The sequence below is a fragment of the Athene noctua genome, chromosome 14 (assembly GCF_965140245.1).
Source record: "Athene noctua chromosome 14, bAthNoc1.hap1.1, whole genome shotgun sequence".
Classification (NCBI taxonomy): Eukaryota; Metazoa; Chordata; class Aves; order Strigiformes; family Strigidae; genus Athene; species Athene noctua.
Window position 1 is genome coordinate 5450404 of NC_134050.1, and position 19189 is coordinate 5469592.

Consider the following 19189-nt stretch of genomic DNA (forward strand, 5'->3'; position numbering starts at 1 on the left):
AACGATCTACATTACAAAGAGGAATTTAAATAAATAGTTGGCATTTTGTAGGAAAACAACCTTCTCACATGAAGTATTAAGTACAATATAAAATGATTTTCCAGTACTGGTCTATTCAACAGTTCAACATAATGCACCCATTATTACCCATTTTTCACATTCATCTCATCAGCACACTGACAGAGGATGCTACTAAATTATACTAGCGTACAGTTGAAATATCTGTAAGATCACTGACTAGGTCTTCATAGTCAAGCATTTCAGTACCTGCATTCTCTAACAACCCTCTCTAGATCATTACACACAGAGGGGAAAGAAGATTGTTATGAATACGATATTTTGAAGCGCCCATCAATCATCATCACTCAATAGCCTCAAAATTAATTTCAAATATATTTTCTTTGCAATGGTTCAATTTTCTCATTACAGCTAAATATGAAACGGCAATTTTAGAGGCAAGATACTCCCTTCTTTACTTATGAACATTTATTTATTAATACACAAAAAAGGCATTTTACCTCTTTGTTATTGTTTTGCCTTCTTCACTTATTTTCTGAAACTGCACACTTTAATTTGCGATCTTGATTCTACAGAACATACTGGAATACTCTACCTGTAAACACCTACAACTTATCTTAAAATACAATGACAGTTTTCCCAGACATCAATTTTCAGTCCTTCAGAGAGGCCTGGCACAACAAGTCCGTTCGCTGGTAAACCACTCTGATCCTCGCACATCCAGAAGCAAAGGGAGCCGCGTCCCTGACCCTCCAAGTGCCATTCCTTGTCTAGCGTGAAACCTGCCAGCCACACACTGCATTTCATGGAACTGAGTGAAACATCCAGAAAAAATTCTGGGAGCAAATCTCCTCGATGCAACCGAACACAGATGAGTTTCCCCCATCCCTCTCAGATCAGAGGTAAGAGAAGCAAACAAAAACCACCACCACCTGCCTTTCTCACCTGCTTTTAGACAGCTCTGGCAGGCCTCGCTTCAGTATGCATTATTTACTTTACTCATTCTCCTAAGAGTAATGTTGTCTGGAATTAGATTTAGCGACATTATGACTCAAGCATGCCATTATTAACATTTCCATAGGAAATTAAAATTTCAATGTCTGAATGACTTCAGCTAATCACTAGACTTAGGAAGACAGACCTGATTTCCTCAGCTACCTCAGAAGAAACTTCTTTCCTCAATTATAATTGAGGTATTTAAGATGCAATGAAAATTTTACAAAGGCTCAACTGAAAATCTAATCCATTCTTTAATATTTATGGTTAGCCAACCCAAAAAAGCCATGTACATGTTTCTGATATGTCTTGGCTGCCAGGTGCCTACAGCAATTTGACATCAGATAATACGACTTTTTCTAAGGAGGAAGTCGGAAACACTATTAGTTGATCTCAGTGTTTAAAACACTTATTAGAAAAGTCTTTTCCCAAGATGCTGAGCACCAGCAAACACCACTGGAATGAAAATGATGTGCTCAAACTCCAGGAAGAAAAGAAAAATGTAAATAAAAATAATCAGACCATACATTTGGACTTCAGATATTCATTTTAATCATCAATTTTGGTAGTTTAACCTTTTAATTATCTCTTTATGCATAACAAGCCTGTGCAAAGCTACTCACAACAGGATTATCCTAAACAGAAAGACAAGAAAGTAAGAAAAAAACTGCAGATATTTCCCATATTCCAATTGTAACCATAAACTCCTTGTAATATTTTGTGTGGTAGAAAAAGTCTGTATTCCTGTTTGCAAACTCGAATTCAAATATTTAATAAGAAAGCTTAGCCAAAAGGCTGACTAAATAAGACACACAGTACTAGATGGGGAGGAAATGAGTAGCTACATTTATTAATTATCACCCTTTCTGCGATCACAGGCTCACTCAAGTTAAAATTTAAAGCTCTTAGATTACTTTCTGGTGAATTTTATTAGTTTTCCCCAAGAGGTGCAAAGACTAATGCTGTCACAACAGAAAAGGAGAGCATATACAGCGTCATTACAAGCTGAGTCACCCGAAAGCATTGAATCTTGCTTTATTATAACACAGCATCTTAAACAGTCTCCTGAAGCACTATCATTCGTTATGAGATAGAGTGATAACAGCAAGCTAACCCAGTATTACAATAAAATGAAATCTGGTGCATCTGCAGAGTTTCTCAGTAGGCAGACCAAGTTCCCTTGCTGGTCTCTTTGGAGACAGCAGCTGCAGGCATCCCCTCCTCTACCGCAATAGAGAGAGAAAGACGCAGAATAAAGTTGGTGAGAGCTATCTTGTTGCCGTTGCCGATAATAACATTCAGATATGCCTGCTGAGAGCCATGCTGCAGGTGGGAAGAAGAGGTGGTTGGGCAGATGTCCAAGAATTACAACCAAAAGATTCTTCCCTGTGCAGCTGTAGCCATCAAGTAATTCTTCCCCCCCATCCAAGTTCTTTAGGTACTTTCACTCTAACGAGCAAAACCTTGAAGTATAAAAAAGTAAAAGCAGAAGGGACTTCTTCACAGTGCCTCATTCATACCTTGTCATCATTCAGCTTCAATACAATATTCTTAATTTCCTGGTAGCACAGTCTAACCACACAGCAGTACCAGCTTCAAAACAGAGAACAGTTGTGCAGTGCTCTCAAATAAATTTGATGTGTTTTAAGTCACCTGTCATGAGGGAATTTATGATCCCTGTATTATTTTGGGACCCACTACTGAATACAGCAAAACAAGAAATTTCAGGTAATTAAAAAGCATGATTGGACTTTCTTCACTCCCCCAACTGACAAGCTGTTCATGAACACCATCTCCTGTCCTGTTTTCTTCCCTATCCCCTTCCTCCCTCTCTCATCTTGTGATGGAACTCACCCAGATGCAGATGCCATAGAACACATAGGACATTTGTTGGCATCACATTGTTAAATAATAGTCCTTCTACCTTGTTACTTTTTTATTTAGAGTGCTCATCACAGCAGAGAGCAATCAGTTTTACGTTAAGGAGCTTAAGCAAATGGGATCTGGTTTTCCAAATCCCCACGTAGACACTACCATCATAAAACCAGTTAATATTATTACTTTAAATAATAATAGATATTTGAGGTACTATCTTGTGCAGACTTTAATTGAAACTCTTTTGAAAATACTTTGACAAAGTTTTCTGTTGTCACGCACTACATTCAAATGCTAACTTCATCAAAAAGTTCCCTTTTAAAGTATGATTTTAGCCAAATACTTTAAACAGTGCTCTCTGATGAGATACCATTTAACAGGTTTCCTATCACACAGCACAGAAAATAAATACACTTTGCACACATACACACACTCTACACACATTTTAGTACACAGCTCCCTGCACGGCTGTGATCCGAAACCTGGCTAGTCTCTTTCGTAAATTCACAATATACACAACCAGGAAATCAGGCAGGACAGGAGTGACTGAAAGGATACCTACACAGGAACTACATGATCAGCTGAAATACTGCAGTGTTACTGGGGGAGTATTGAGAAGTATCACAGAAAAAAGTGTGCTCTGTAATACCCAGAATATTTTCAGAATTTCTCTATATTAATTTATTGCCTCTTGTAAGTTCCAGTATCTTTCTTCCTGTTTTACAACAATGGCTTATCTTTATCAGTCACTACATAAATCACTGTACTGCTGCCATGGGAAAAGTAACCCTACAATTTGCATATGGAAAGATATTTTCAGCATGCTTCCCATAAGAAAAACATATAGTTGTTCCTACAATAAAGATCACTATATAAATCAATTGCTTTATGTCGCCTACTTTCATTTTACAAGTCCGGTGGAAAATAGGCTAAACAGATAAAGACAGTTACTATGTCCATGGAGTGTTGTGCTTTTCCAAAACAAGTATTTCAGCATTTATCTCATGATGTAATTAATATTTCATGCCAAACCCAGTATTTTGGTTGCATCCTACAAAATACCTCATACAACTCGAGAACTCAGAATTAGTTTTTTCAGGTCCCTTTCCAATTCCTGTTTACCTTGGGACACCCTTCAAAAAACTTCACTTTTGAGAGCCTTTAGTGTAAATGGGTTGTTCCAGTTCTAAATTATTTGCAGATGGTTTTGGAGGTACTACAGTAAGTACACTGGTCACCAGCATAGCCACATAACTATTTATACACCATAATCCTTGGACACTATTCTCACAAAACAGAAGTCCACTCTGCAGGGTGCTGTACAGAGAAAGGTTATCTTTGTCCTTAAGAGCTTACACTCAGTATAAGGCAGAAAAAGAAAAGGAATACTGACATATGGACAAGTATATAAAGAAACTAAGACAACAATTTCATAACAACAGACTCCGCTTCTGCCCACCAGCAGTCTACCTCAGCTTCCTTTGAATATCATCTATGACTTGATCAACTAGCTCTGCAGAACAGGAAGGAACTAACTATCCTCCAAACCAACATCCAACAGTGGCAAGACAACTCCAGGAGGTGAAAGGCTACTGGCTTCAAACTAATTGCAAAGCTCAAGCAGCACTTCAGTGACAAAAGACCAATGTTTGATTGTCAGCAACTTCTTACACTCCCTCTTGTTATTTTGAAAAGGCCATGCTCACCTCTCAGTTGAAAAAGAATCATCTGACATTTGGATGCATGAAAATAGTAGCTATCCTGAGAACAATATATACCTGAAAGACCAAAAGGGAAGCTGATCGCAAAACTGAATGTTTTTAAGAAACACCTCTCTCTAGAAGTTAGGTATCACACATTATTTCCAAGACAAAGAGGATACCCCCTTCAATAAAAACTAGGTAGTAAAAACTAATCAGTATTATTAATCAAAGAGGATACCTCCACAAGAAGTTCCAGTAACTCAAGATGATGTCAGACAAAAATCTGTTTGGGGAATATTAACTGCCTTATGTTTTTAGACACAAATTAATATCATGAGAGGAAAAGATCATCTGATATTAACTCTGCCTTTGATGAATCACTTAAACACTGGGGAAGAGAGAGTGGTCTCATTTATTCTTTCTTATATCAAGTTTGACCACCTCCATTTAATTTACAGGTATTAAAAAAAAAAGCTTCCAGAACTATCATAAACCAAATACTACTGCTAGACCTTACTGTATCTCCATTTTATTCTAGATCATATTTAACACACAACTACGTATGTCATCAGATTACTGGCTACCCCACAAAATCTGAGTAAGGCATATTTTTTTTTGTTTTAGTTGAAGTTTAAATAATATTATACATCAAGTTGTGCTGTTTGTGCTGGAGCAGCAAAGTTTCCTACAGCTTTGCAACCTTTAAGAACTTTCATTATAAGACCCCCATAAGAATAATTAAAATTTCAAAGTTTCATCCTCTGGCATTCACACTAGAACTCACAGCTAATGAAATACAGCCATATGATGTGAAAGAGATCCGCAGCTCTAGTTAAAAGGCAAGCAACTTGCAATGTTAAAAACAAAAAAGATAGGGTGAAAATTGGGAAAACATGCTTCTGGATGTCTAAACACATTCATTCTGAAAATACACTTGGTTCTTTGTTATCTTTACAGTTTAAGAGAACAGAGAAAACTCAGGCTGCCCAGTCAACTGCCAAAACACTGGTTGAGTATATGTAAAGAACACTAGTGGATTGAAAAAACTAAAATGTAGTTTAGTCAATACAGTAAACTTAAAGAGGAAATTACTTTGTGTGGATTTACTGCAACAGACCTTTCATTGAGGAAAAGTGAGGTAGATCAGTAAAAACTAATTTGTACAATATGCTTCAAAGACTGCTACGGGGACTTTGTACAAACAAGCTCTGAGGCAATAAAAAAAGAATCAAATGTAAATTGAAAATACTATTGCTTAAATCCCTGACAAACAATTTCCACAAAGGAGACAGTCAACAATATTCAGTAGGCGGGTACTAACATCTTTATCTCAGCTGTGACTCACTCTTAAGTAACATTTGTTGTCTTAGGAACCCCTCTAAGTAAAATGAAAACCCCCTTCACTGACCAAAACCATAAGGAGAATGATGTCTTTCTAATTGGATTTTTCTTTATAATGGCTACTCCTTGTCTGAGGACACAGCAAGAAATATAAGAAGGCCAAATCAGCTTTTTTTTTTTTTAACCGAAGACTGTAACTGTGTTAAAGCCCACTAAAGGAAATCTTCATGTGTATAGGAGAGGAGAAAGCAGAAAAACAAAATTCGAGATCAGAACATTACCTTCCCTATCCACAAAATAAAGTGTTCATAGACTTCCTAGTCATACTATAACCTTAAAAATGTAAATTGATATGACAGCCACAGTTCTATATCCATGTTAACAGAAACTGTACAGCCATTCACGTCAGTAAGAAACAGCCTCAATCTTTGTTCAAAATGTCACTGAAGCTTACTCTAGCAAAACTCGATACATTGCATCTTTTGGCACACTGCTCCTTTTCAAAACTTGGCTTCAGAAAGTGCTGCAAAAACATGATTTACTCTGTCTTTAAAACAAAGAAAAATGGAAGCGCTGGTTTCATTTTCAGTTATGCTAAACAGGTTAGACATATTAAAAATGCTTCTCTTCAAGGTAACACACTTGTGCTTTATTGTATCTGTCCTTAGCAGGTCACCACTAGCTTATGAATCTGCAAAACCATGCATACGCAGACCTGAAAAAGTCCCACCCCAATAATAAGCTATTTTACAACCATAAATATTTAAATTATCAAAATGCCTTCAGGGACAACAATAGTTACTCTCCACAGCTTATAACCACCAATAGAGTTTCTTTTGCAAGTTTTGTTGCCAAATAAGTTTTTATATATTCAAAGACACAGTTTAATAAACAGTCACTTCATCAGCCTGTTCTTAATTCTTATTTAAGCAGAAATGCACACAACAGGAAAAAATATTTTACATACAGCATCACAACTTATATGTTCATTTAATGTGTGAAAACGTCATCATAGTTCTGACATCTGAATGCAATCTGAACTTTAATTAAAAATTTTACTAGTTTAGGTATCTTCAACAATAGAACACATGGAAGAGCAACGTGTATGTTACAAAAATAACGCTATTTGGATTCTCTCTGGTTTTCAAAACACTTAAAATGATATGTTATCTCACAGACCAAAGAAGTTCTCAAAAAGCAGTGCAAAAGGATTTGACCACAGGTTTTTGATCCCTGAATCCACCTTAAACTTGCCATATGCCTTTGCCACTGTTGGACAATGCCTTTTTTGAACAGAAATAAGCATACACATAGACCCACTTTGAACATTCTTCATGTATCATTTCAGTCTTTGTAGTAAAACTACATTAATAAGATTCTACGAAGCTAACTTAAAGCACTAAAATGACAGATGAAAGCATCTGAAATGTGAAAACCATTTAAGCAGTATAAGAAAGCTTTTCAACTTAATATTGTATTTAGGATCCCTCAGATGAAAACTATTTCACTGTATATCATTGTTGTAAAGGGACTATGTAACATTAGTTACGCGCACACATCAACAAAACGTAGGTATATCAACACTGTGGTGTAGAGAGACCTGAGTTAACCCACATACCAGGTGGAATCTACTCACAGCACTGCAGCCAAGTAAGATGACTTGCAATATTTCCGTGTCACTGATGCTAAACCACTCCTGGTACCATCCCCAGCTACTTTGTAACTACAGTACCTCTACAATGCATTGCATTAGGCAGTGTAAGCATACCCTACAGAAACACACTGCCTCGAACCAAGTGAAACCATGGAAATAACTATTTCAGAACAAAGTATGATGATAATGATTTTTAAAATCTACATACTTACTAACTCTTCTACCACAGGAAGAGAGCTCTTCACAAATTGATGACAACCATACATGAGAACTCTCTGCTACTATTAGTAATTAACCTAACCCTAGAAATACACAAAAGCAATCCAGAAAGACAAGCATAAAAGCCAGAACTTATTCAAATACTTGCTACAATTTTAACAAATACTGCTTATTTGGGGATTCAAACATGCAGCTACTAGATATTTATTATTTTGAATAAAACCCAATTTGAATTGAAAAACAATTTAGAACTTCTAAAAGGTGCATCGGATTCCTAAAAAGCATCCCTTTATCCCTCTAAACAAGTTATCCCTACCCTGCATAAGTTTTTCTGGGGGACTGCTACTGAATCAGAAATGTTAATTAATCATTTAACTCACCTGGCCTGGCTGGGGGGATAAGCAATTAACAACCTCCTCCAGCATCACTGGTATGTGCAATCTTCCAAAGTTACTGTTTTGTGTACTTCGAGGCAACTCTTCAGTTTCACATTTCTGGACAGTTTGTTCCTTTAACTCACAGTCAGAAGGCTTTTTTGCTGAAGAATGGATCCTTCTGGCCAAAGTAGCCACAGTTATTGAATTCAGTTTTAAGTTGTGTAAAACCAAACATTTGTAACCTTGGCACAGACACTGAGATAACATTTTGGAGCTGGTCAACCTAGAAAAATAATAGATGTCAGGAATTACTTTGAAACAAGCAGTAAATTTTAAAGAACAAAGTGGAGATGCTATAATAAAACATTATACAGCCCAAGATGGGCAGTTTTATAGATACGTCAGCAAAAAGTGAGAATCGCTTACATTGTTTTCAGAATTTTCACTACTCACCATAAATCGCCTTATTATTTCCAATCACTCACATTCAAGCAACAAGTTTTATTTTCATAAAGAACACCATTTTCTTTTCATTGCCAGGACTCTAACAGTGTTACAATGTCCCAGAGATGCTACATTAAATGACTAACCAAATCTGAGCACAACCAGAACAGCGACTTTACTTTCAAACTGTTTCTGTTTTGCCACACATAATGGGGCAATTGCTCTGAATAGTAGCACTCTAGTTGCCAAGTTTTACATATTTCTAGTTAAAAGGGGAATGGACAAATCAAACAGCACAACTGTATTTAGAAGTGCTATAATTTAGTGTTACACCTGTAGTAAATGCTTTTTTTATCATGCATTACATCTTGTAATACCAAATACTTTGAGTACAGCCAGAGGTAAAGAATTCTCCAGAGTATAACTAACTGAAATACTACTCAAAACCCTGGAAACATAAGAGTGGTTAGCTACATAGTTTGTCTTTTAACCACATGGAGAACTCAGGCTTTTTTCCCCTCTATCCAAAACACTCTCAAATCAAGTCAGTAACCTACTAGCAGAATATGCATAACCTAAGCAAATGACCTAAGCAAATTTTTACCTTTGTAAAAAAAAAAAAAAAACAAACACCAAATTAAAAATTTAACAGAAGCGATAATAAGAATTTATAAGATATCTGCATTTCTTTACGGAGATAAGATCTCCTGTAATACTGAACTGAATACTTTCTCCTGCCTGGCAGGAAAGCTAAAAGCTTTGACATAAAACCATTCCAAAAAAGTGTCATCCTACATTTAACCCAGTAACAGAAGAGGAACCTTATTTTAACTACCAGGTTTTTATTACATGATTTGCTTGGATGTACCTAGCCAGAAGCTTCACATATTTTATCTACATTTGTAAAAAATATGCTGAGTCATCACCTCTGGCACATTATTCTGATAATTTAAGCCCCAGATAAGCATTATTTCCCCTTATACTTGGGAGTGTGTATCACTCTATAACCTCACACAATTATGCTACAGTCCTGAGGTTTTTCAATGAACCACAATACCTTCACAGAAAATATTGTATGAACAGGGTGAAGACCAACAATCATCACCCAACTCACACTGTCCTACGATGGCATCAGCCCAGAAGTTACTGTTAACACCAGGGACACGCTTTGCTTACAACCAACCTCATTCTACACAACTAGGGATTTATTTATTTTTTTTTATTAGGAGTGAACGGAAAACGTACTTTCTTACGGTACACATCGTAAGCAGCATTTGGGCAGTTTGAGGCAGCCACCTGCAGACCGGGACTTGCACCGAAACCGACGGTAAAGGCACCACGGAATGAAAACTCGACTCCACAATGCTCTTCCCCAAAGGTGACCGGAGAAGCGGCAAACAGGCCGCCCCCAGCCCAGGCCAGGCCAGGCCGCACGGTGGTGCGCCGAGGGCCACTCACCGCCTGGGCCAGGCCAGCAGGACACAAAGAGGCGCTAAGAACGAGAGGCCGCCTACCCACCCCTCCCTCCCCAAGGGCTCCGCTACCGCCCCGCAGCCCTCAGGCCCGTTCCCCACGCACACATACCGCGCCTCCCCTCCGCCCAGGCCTCCCCCGCTCCCTCAGGAGATTCAAAAAGGCGGGAAACGCCGCACCCGCCCCCACAGCACAGCTGCAGAAAAACCTCCACCACAACTTCACCGCGGGCAGAACCACCACCCCAGGCAACGGGATGAGGCCGAGCCGCAGGACGCACGCCCGGCTACGAGGCGCCGTGAGGCCGCCCCGCAGCACCGGCGGGGGCAGCCAGGGCCCCGCGCGCTTACCGTCGGCGCCGTCGCGCTGCTGACGTCACGGGAGCGACGGCCAATGAGGAGGCGGAGGGGGGCGGGGCTGTTGTCATTTGAATTCGGCGGCCGCGGCGGGCGGCGGTTGCTGCACCGGGGCGCGGAGGTGAGTGGCGGCCCGGGCGGCGGGCAGGGCTGGAGTCGTGCTGGGAGCCGGGGGACTCGGCCTGGCCGTGGGTCCTGGGGGCAAGCTGCCTGCGGCGGGGCGAGGAGCGAGCCCAGCTGGCCGGGCGGGGCTGGGCCGCGGCTGTCCCGGTCGCCGATTTCTGGGCGTTCCCGCCGCGTTAGGGCCTTGTTGTGTGGTTGTGTCCCGGTTATGCTAACGGCTGTGGGGAGGCTCAGCTGGGAGAGGGCGGGTTTGCCCCGAAACTGAAAAGGCGCCGCCGAAAACCTTTACCACGCGGGTCAGTGTCTGTTGTTAGTAGTGAACGACCTTCTCTTGTCGGCAAGGAGGGCCCGTTAAAAAGAAATTCGGGTTTGGCGTCTATGGAATATTTTCTGTATCTCGGCAAGCTCTGTTAATGTGACTCCCACTTTAAATGTCTCTTTAAACCTACGTGCGATGTGACTAAACCGAAAACCCACAGAAAGCAGACAAGTGTCTGCTCTTGTGTTTTGTTGAAGGACAATAAAATCAATTGTTTCACTTTGTGGAAAACTGGTAGCTAGTCTGCAAACTTGCTCTGAAATAAAGGAAAGCCAGTAGATGAATCAATAGTCCAAACTGTTGAAATAAACTTCAGAATTTCCTTGATAAATACTACTTGTTTTTATTAAAGCTGTGATGAATTAGGTCACTCTTGTAGACGAGTTACAGTATTATCACAAATTGTGTTAGTCCAGAGGACTTAAGAAGGGATGAGCAGAGCCAGCACAGGTGCATAATGTTAGTCCCGATTAAAGGTGTGAACTATTTGAAAGGTACGGTTGAAATATAAGGCCTTTCACTCTGCTTTGTCAATTGCAGAGAGAAGATTCATCTGCTTGATCGGAAAAAGTCTTAGAAGCAAAGAAGAGGGACAAAAGGGATGTTGTTATGTCTGCCACAGTGGAAGAAGATGTCTGTAATCATGTGAAAGTGGTGGTCCGTGTCCGCCCAGAGTCTCAAAAGGAGAAAGATGGAAACTTTAGCAAGGTTGTTCATGTTGTTGACCAGCATATATTGGTATTTGATCCAAAGGATGAAGAAGTTAGCTTCTTTCATGGGAAGAGACTGACCCATAGGGATATTAATAAAAGAAAAAACAAAGATCTTAAATTTGTCTTCGATGCTGTTTTCGCTGAAAGTTCATCCCAGCTGGAAGTTTTTGAGCATACTACCAAAAGTCTAATTGATGGCTTCTTAAATGGATATAACTGCACAGGTAATTTTTGTATTTATTTTCAATTGAAAAACATCACTAGATTCCATAGGGCTTCCATCGTTTTATCTGACTGCTTCAGAAGCCTTAAAAAAGGCTGAGATATAAATAAAGCATTTTGTTTTAATTGATAGATTTGAGAGGCAGATTTTTTTAGCCTACTGAACTTAGGCTAGCTCTAATCAATCTATTTTGAAGGTGAGTTCGTGTTAGGGCTATAATAGACTTAAGAATTGTATCTAACATCTCTGTGCTTATGAGGAGAGTCTTCTGGAAAGAGTTTTTCAACTAGGTAGCCTGCTTTGTGCAGTCTCTTTAAGAGCTTGGGGTTTTAATTGGTAAATGGAACATGGTAAGGACATTATATACCTACCTGTAATAAGTTCATGATTTGGGGCTATGAGAGTAACCAAATAATGTTTTCATGTAAATTGCCACTGGATTAATTTTGAGCTGAAAATTCAAAAGTAAATTAATTTTGAAACAGTTTTGATAACAGCTGTAAAAGGTAAAGTCTGAGTAAGAAATTTGATCACTTTATGAAAACACCTGTGCGGAATGATGGAGATGTGTGAATGTCCATTTGACTTCTGTGTTCCTGATCAGCTTACTGCTATAAAGTACATCTTTCTGTCTTTTTTTTTTTGTGAAAATTCAGTGCTTGCGTATGGTGCAACAGGAGCTGGGAAGACTCATACAATGTTAGGTTCCCCTGAAGATCCCGGAGTGATGTATTTAACCATGATGGCACTTTATAATTGCATGGATCAAATAAAAGAAGATAAAATATGCAATGTTGCTGTCTCTTATTTAGAGGTAATTTCCTGCGTTTGGTATGTCACTTTTAATAAGGCATATTTTAATAAATGAAGACAAGCCAGTTTTGCCTTCCCATGGCCCATTCTGGGACTTGTCAAAATGTGTCCCTGATAAGAATGGAACTGAACTGTACTCCACAAATTTGGTGTTATTCATAGGCACCTGTTACTGTTTTACAGAAAGCTGCCCAAAAAGGCATATCTGTTCTAATATATTCACTAAACATTCTTACGATTTCCGTCCTGCTGATCAGTTATATCCCTCTGAACATCTGTTGATGTGTACAAGAAAATATCTTTTCAGGGTTTGTGTTTCAGGACTTCGCAATAAAATCCTATAAGCACTCTGAAATCACACAACAAAGTGATATCTAATCCCTTTTTGATTTTTTTTTTTTCGTTTTCTGTTTATTTATCTGAGACAGTACAACTACTTGAATTAGAGTGCCTATGCCAATGGATAACTTTTTACAAATATTGCTTTTGGTCTTTGTCTCCTCTCCAACCTGTCTTGGCACTGCTGTCAAGCAATAATAGTAAAGTTGTTACTGTCTATACCCCTCAAAGGCTTAATAGAAGAATAGTTAATATCTGGGGGAGGAGAAGGAGGAGAGGGATAAGTTTGCTTTCCCATGTGCTATTTCAAGTGCTCCCCCAGACCAAGTAGTAAGATACTTCAGAATTTTAAGAGAAGTACATTTGGATTAAGAAATCTCACTGAAGTATAGATTATGAAGGTGTAATAGAGGATAATAAATCCTTTGGATTCATGCTTGCTGCAAAAGATTTTTGTCAAAAAACTTCTTTTTTTAAAATGATTATTTACGATGAAAGAGTGATTTCCACTTCAACCGCTAAAATAATTCATGCAAATTGAATTAATATTTCAAACTCTAGAGGAAAGTTGTCTGGCAAAAATTCTACAAAAAAAATGATACTTTGCCTTGAAGTATTAAAAAAGATTGTGGGATTTTTCGTTGGCTAAGTTTAATCCTGTCAAGTATGGTAGAACAGTTTTATTAAAAGATTTTAAATTCTCTCTCAAAGGTCTACAATGAACAGATTCGTGATCTGCTGGTAAACTCAGGACCTCTGGCTGTTCGTGAAGATACCCAGAAAGGGGTTGTAGTTCAAGGGCTAACATTACATCAGGTATGTAAATAGGTACTGAAATTCAGGAAGCCTTACAGTGTGTTGGAGAAAATGGTGAAGTTCCTATCCCACTGATACGTGAAAGTTGCATGCAGCTTAGCAATTTCCTAGTGGGCTTTTTTCTTAGCCATAATTGCCAATACCTTAGTAACTTACAAGCCTAATTAATTATTGAAAAGCATGTTGTAAAAAAACCTGCTAATATTCTTGACTACAAAAGGTTACAGCTTTCATTTCTTATTATCAAAGGCATACTGTTGGTTTAATGCTCATCTTCAGGTTTTGGAAGGTTCTTTTTTTTTTGCTAAAACATCTTAATATTTGAAAAAGAAATTCACTGCCTTCAGTGTTGTCTTGGAGTCTTCTATACCTCTGCAACATCTCAGACCTGGTTTTGTTTTTAAATAACCATGTTTGAAAAGTTTCATGCTAAATTACTTTTCTAGGCCAGCATAGCAGTTTTCCAGTCTGAAAATCAACTCTTGCGGACCACTTTTCTTGGAGTCTTTCAGTGTATGTTACATGCTATGTAGCTTCCAGGTTTTGTGTACGTGGAATGATGTTTCACCAGAAAACAGCGTTATTAATTTGGCTCACTCTAAACACCATCCTTCCCAAAGCTTGGATCTTGTGTGGAAAAAAATTAGTATATCACTATTTAATGCATTAGTACAAGAAAAATTCAATCAATCATTCTTAAATAGAACCTCTTCTAACTATGGAGGACTTTGCAGTTTTAATTTCTTTATGAAAAAAAAATGTTTCAAATTTCTGCAGTTAAGTGCTTGCTTTTTGTACCTTACTTAGCTTTTCAGCTGAGAATGTTTGTTTGAAGTGCCTCACTTCCTGTTCCAAACCAGGAAATTTCTCTTATTTCTAGGTAACTAAAATTTTAGGTTCTTTCATTATTTTTTTTTGAAGGTGTATGTTAATGTATTTTAGAATCAGTGTAGGATCTCCTATAGTTGACAAAAAAGAAAAAAAAGTACATTTATCTTCTGCTCTACCCTTAAAGCCTAAATCAGCGGAGGAAATCCTTCAAATGTTGGATTATGGAAATAAAAATAGAACACAGCATCCCACAGACATAAATGCCTCCTCTTCCCGGTCCCATGCTGTCTTTCAGGTAAGATGATATAGCAGATGTACGGTGGTCATTACTGTGAGGTTTTGTTTAGAGTTGAATACAGTGGAAGGTTTCTTTTTTTAAAACTGTTGAGCGTTAGTTTGGGTGAGAGGAGATTTAAGTTTTTGAGTTTACTCTTCTTGTTGACTTCTCATTCCTTGTAAATATGGAAAGGATCATAGTGATTATATTTGAAAAAACAAGTTTCATGACAAACTCTCTAGTTATAATAGTTCGAACTAATATTCGTTAGAAGAAATAGCTTTTCTGTAAAGCTGTAATTTTGAGCTTTGAATATAGTTTGTAATCTTAAAAAAATGAACTTTGGGGATTTTTAGTGCTTTTTTTGTTTCATTACATTGCTCAGCATTTTTCTGGGAAAAAAATATTTCACAGAATGCTGTTATTTCTGACTAAACTGATAATCTCAAGTAGCACTTTCTCATCCTGCTTATTTTGGTTAATGTTGGTTTTTACGTGAACGTGATTTCTTAATCTGGTGTGTACCAAGTTTCAGAACAATTCAAGCGATACATATTCTCTGAAAATATCTCCATACACATCCTTGTCACCAAAATTAAATGCTGATTTTTAGTATCCGTAGATGAGTTTTGCATGTGTTGTACAAATCTGCTAGAATTTAAGACTTTTCCGAAAATTATTGCTCTTTCCTAACCACCGCCATATCCTTCTGACTCCTCTTAAATACAAGTTGTGATACTTTAAAAAGCTAAGAATTAAAAATTAGTCTTGTTAACTAAAAAGTATTTTCTGTTTGCTAGTGCATACTGCAAAGCCCGTTACCTTGAATTATTTATGTTTTGCAACCCAGAATGGCAAAACGTTAAAATAAACTTTAGTTCTGTTCCTTGCATTACAGCTGAACTATTTAACTGTTAGTCAGTTCTATCTGCAGACTTAGGCAGTGCTTAGCGACTATAACCAAAAGTTTGTTTTTTCAGCAGAGATGATGGCAATGCAATTAGCCATAAGATAGCACTCCAGAACTCTACTGTCAGTGCTAATGAGAGGTTAATAACAGATAGTAAATGTGTTAAATGCTTCTAAAATATGTAAGGGCGCAAAAGTCATTCCTGCTCTTAAAAGCTTCTATGTTTTCTTATATACCTTTGACTTCTGTTTGAAATTGCCCTTCCTGTTTTTAATTTCCCCTGAGGTCTTGCCCAGGGCTGTACATTTAAGGCAAAGACTTCTTATGAAGATGTTGGGTTTGAGAGCTGTATTGTCGCATATATGTGCTGCCTTTAATAAGACAGAAAGTACAGTGCCACAGACTGAGATCAGAGGGAACTGCTGATTTCTCTTTCTTTACTCGCTGGGCTGGAGTGTCTTGCCTCCCTCACCTTTATTCCTGCAAAAGCTCTAGATTGTCTTATCTGGCAGGCTTTGCATTCATCTTTATTCATTTCTAAAAGTGGCAAGCAATTAAATAAACTAGGTATATGTTGCAGGCTCCTAGTATCTTTAAAAAGACAGAAAATTTTGTGAACAGGGATGGTGGAGTGTTTGTTTTCTCCAGCCTACATTCTATATTCTGGCAAATTGATCTCACTGTAGATATATCTACTTGTTAGCAAAAGTTGCATATTCACCAACTAAACTGTACTGACAAAATTAGTGTACTTAAATCTCACCACAACTTTATTTCAATATATGACCAAAAAAGTGGATTGGTATACATAATCAGATTTACACTTTTTAAAAAGTTTATCATTTCAAAATATTTCCAGCTTACAGACAGCAAAAGTGAACCAAATATGAATGCCTGCAGGTGAGAGGATTGTTTAATTTCTGGCAATATAAGTAAAAACATAATGAAAACAAATATCCTCTCATATTTAAATATTGTAGGAACAGCAAATAGGTTATTTCCCTGTGTGTGTATATATAAAGCAAATATTTAGGATGCGGTTTGCAATGCACTGAACAAAAACTCCGTGGTTTTGTAAATGCTTTTCGTATTATGTTCTAAAATGGATAAGCTTTGGGGTTACACACTAAACTGGTGTGATGCATAAGAAAGTACAAATAACAATCCTTTGAATGTTTACCAAATACTGTTACAGTAAGCATCTGACTCAAAAAAAGCAAAAAGTATATACTTTTGCAGCTCACATACATTAAGCTGTGAATTATTTTTCTTGGAGGTCATTGTTGTTTATAATAGAATTCTTTAAGACTGCTCAGACTAATGCGAATATTTTTGTCTTTGAGCTTGAGATAACTGACAAAATAATTTCTGGACTAATATCTCTGTGTTCATTCCTTGATTTTTGTGAGTCCCTGTAGCAGCAGTGGCCAGCAAAGTAGCCTTGATGGTGTAAAATGCACAGGCTGTCTCTCAGCCAGTCTCCATATGCAGCTGTAGTCAGTTAAATGTCATCCTTGACTGAACTTGGTATTCACGGACAAAAGTCTGGGTGATAGAACTTTTTTTCATGAAGGAAAAGACCTTTGAATGTAAAGATTAGGCATTGCCATGTCATGGCTCAAAGCAGGTTCTGCTCTGTACTCAGCATTCAGTCCCAGGGCACAGTTCATTCACAAAAACTGTCAGAGTGATTCTGTTCAAGGATGCTGTAGCTAGCAAAAACTTTCTCTGATATTCTTTGCAATTTTCCTAATCCAGTTATCTCTTGTAATGAGATAATCCTGAATGTTTGTTGCAATTGTGTTTTGAGATGCTCTGTCAATCAAGATATCTAATTGCTTTTGTTTAAGCGTTATTTTCTTTCAAGTGCACACATTATTGGTAAAAGTCATGATTAGTTTTGTTAGACAATTGTACCTTTAATGTGTGATTTATGTAAATATCTCAAAGATAAACTACTGCAGCCTTTGAATAATAGCACATTGAAGAGTGAATGGGTTTTAAGCCTTTATTACAGAAGTGACTCTGAGAGGAGGGGAGGAGGATTACGTCATTTATTTAGAAAAACGTGTGTGTAAATAAATGGTAACATGCATGTAGCACTTGAAAGGAGTATTACTGTTGCTAATAGTAATAACAGTAACAACAATCCAGTTCCAATGAAAGCAACTGGAAACTTAACAGATTTTAATGTGTACAGGTTGAAGCTAAGCAATTTGACAACCATATAGTTTTTAGAAGTGGGATTCTTAAGATACTTTATCTGCTTGATCTACTTATTAGCAGTGTTGGCATCTGTAAGAAATAATGACAAACTAGTCAGTAGACAAGTAATCGCTTGTGCCAGTTGCTCATTTATTTCTCCAAATCTGTGACGTTCTGCAAAACATGTCTTACCTGCTTATCCTTTATTGCCTCTTAAATTCCATAGATATGTAAATGATGAGCAATCCCTATTGCTCTCTTGATTCCTCTCAATTTTTAAGTTTTCTGTTATTTTAAGAGTTACTCTTGTTCATAGAGATCAGTTCTCTTTTATGCCGGCTTTAGTTTTTGTTTACTTTATTGGAGCAGGATGTTTTCTGGAACTGACTCAGAAAGTAGTAGAAGTCTTGGCCCAGGACATACTGAGCTGATTTTAGAGAAGCAAGGTTTGCCTTACTGTACCATCTGTCTTCAGTTTGAAATCTCTATCTAGGTCAGGCAATTACTGCATCTGAAAGTAAAATCCCAATTGCCACACTTTTCTATTGAAAGTGTTCTGCTTACGGACAAAGAAATAGAAAAGATTCTGCTTTGGGGCATTTCCTGTATCCTCTGAATCTTTATAAAAGCTTGAGTCATACAACATAGTTTGGCTGTCACTCCACATTTCCCTACTTTGCTAATGATAGTTACTGGGTTCTGATAGAGTGCTACCAGCCCAAGATAGCTACTTTACCAATGTAAGTACAAGGAAGTGGGTTTTTCTTCCTTTTTAAAAAATACTGTACTAGAAATAATACCACAAACTTACTTGTATAGTTTGGTATAGAAACATGTCGATTTGGTATAGACAAACCTTTTGTGGCAAGTCATAAAGTTTTTATTCACTCCCAATACTTGTCAATCTTTTTTCCTGTTAAAAGTCACGGTGAAGACTTCATTTCTCATGCACACAGCTTAAAGCTACAGAATGGATAAGATACTGTCTTTATTAGCCAACCACCTTATACCTATGGCAACTGTTCCCCAGTTCACTGTCTGAAAGTGTGCTCATGAAAGTGCCAGTAACCATTAGCCTAAAAATGGCAAGGCACCCAAAAGAGTGGGAAACTTATAGAGAATCCTGAAAGCATAAAAGCTGTTTGAGGATAACTAATTCTTCTT

General features: G+C 37.7%; 2 protein-coding genes across 3 annotated transcripts in view; one reads left to right on the forward strand and one right to left on the reverse strand.

The window, feature by feature from the left end:
* METTL15 (methyltransferase 15, mitochondrial 12S rRNA N4-cytidine) overlaps positions 1 to 11911 on the reverse strand; it is a 95079-nt gene extending 83168 nt beyond the window's left edge. The window contains exons 1-3 of one of the 2 annotated variants that reach the window (XM_074918000.1): positions 11888 to 11911; positions 9811 to 9824; positions 8187 to 8466 (exon numbers count right to left, since the gene is read on the reverse strand). In XM_074918000.1, the coding sequence (XP_074774101.1) occupies positions 8187 to 8466; positions 9811 to 9824; positions 11888 to 11893 (300 nt within the window). In that variant the 5' untranslated portion in view covers positions 11894 to 11911. Of the gene's footprint in view, positions 1 to 8186; positions 8467 to 9810; positions 9825 to 9872; positions 10415 to 11887 lie in introns of those variants that run through there. The other variant, XM_074917999.1, reaches the window with a different exon arrangement.
* KIF18A (kinesin family member 18A) overlaps positions 10544 to 19189 on the forward strand; it is a 38901-nt gene continuing 30255 nt past the window's right edge. Inside the window, exons 1-5 of the mRNA XM_074917998.1 lie at positions 10544 to 10577; positions 11439 to 11835; positions 12491 to 12648; positions 13698 to 13802; positions 14818 to 14928. Of these exons, the coding sequence (XP_074774099.1) occupies positions 11508 to 11835; positions 12491 to 12648; positions 13698 to 13802; positions 14818 to 14928 (702 nt within the window). The 5' untranslated portion in view covers positions 10544 to 10577; positions 11439 to 11507. The remainder of the gene's footprint in view (positions 10578 to 11438; positions 11836 to 12490; positions 12649 to 13697; positions 13803 to 14817; positions 14929 to 19189) is intronic.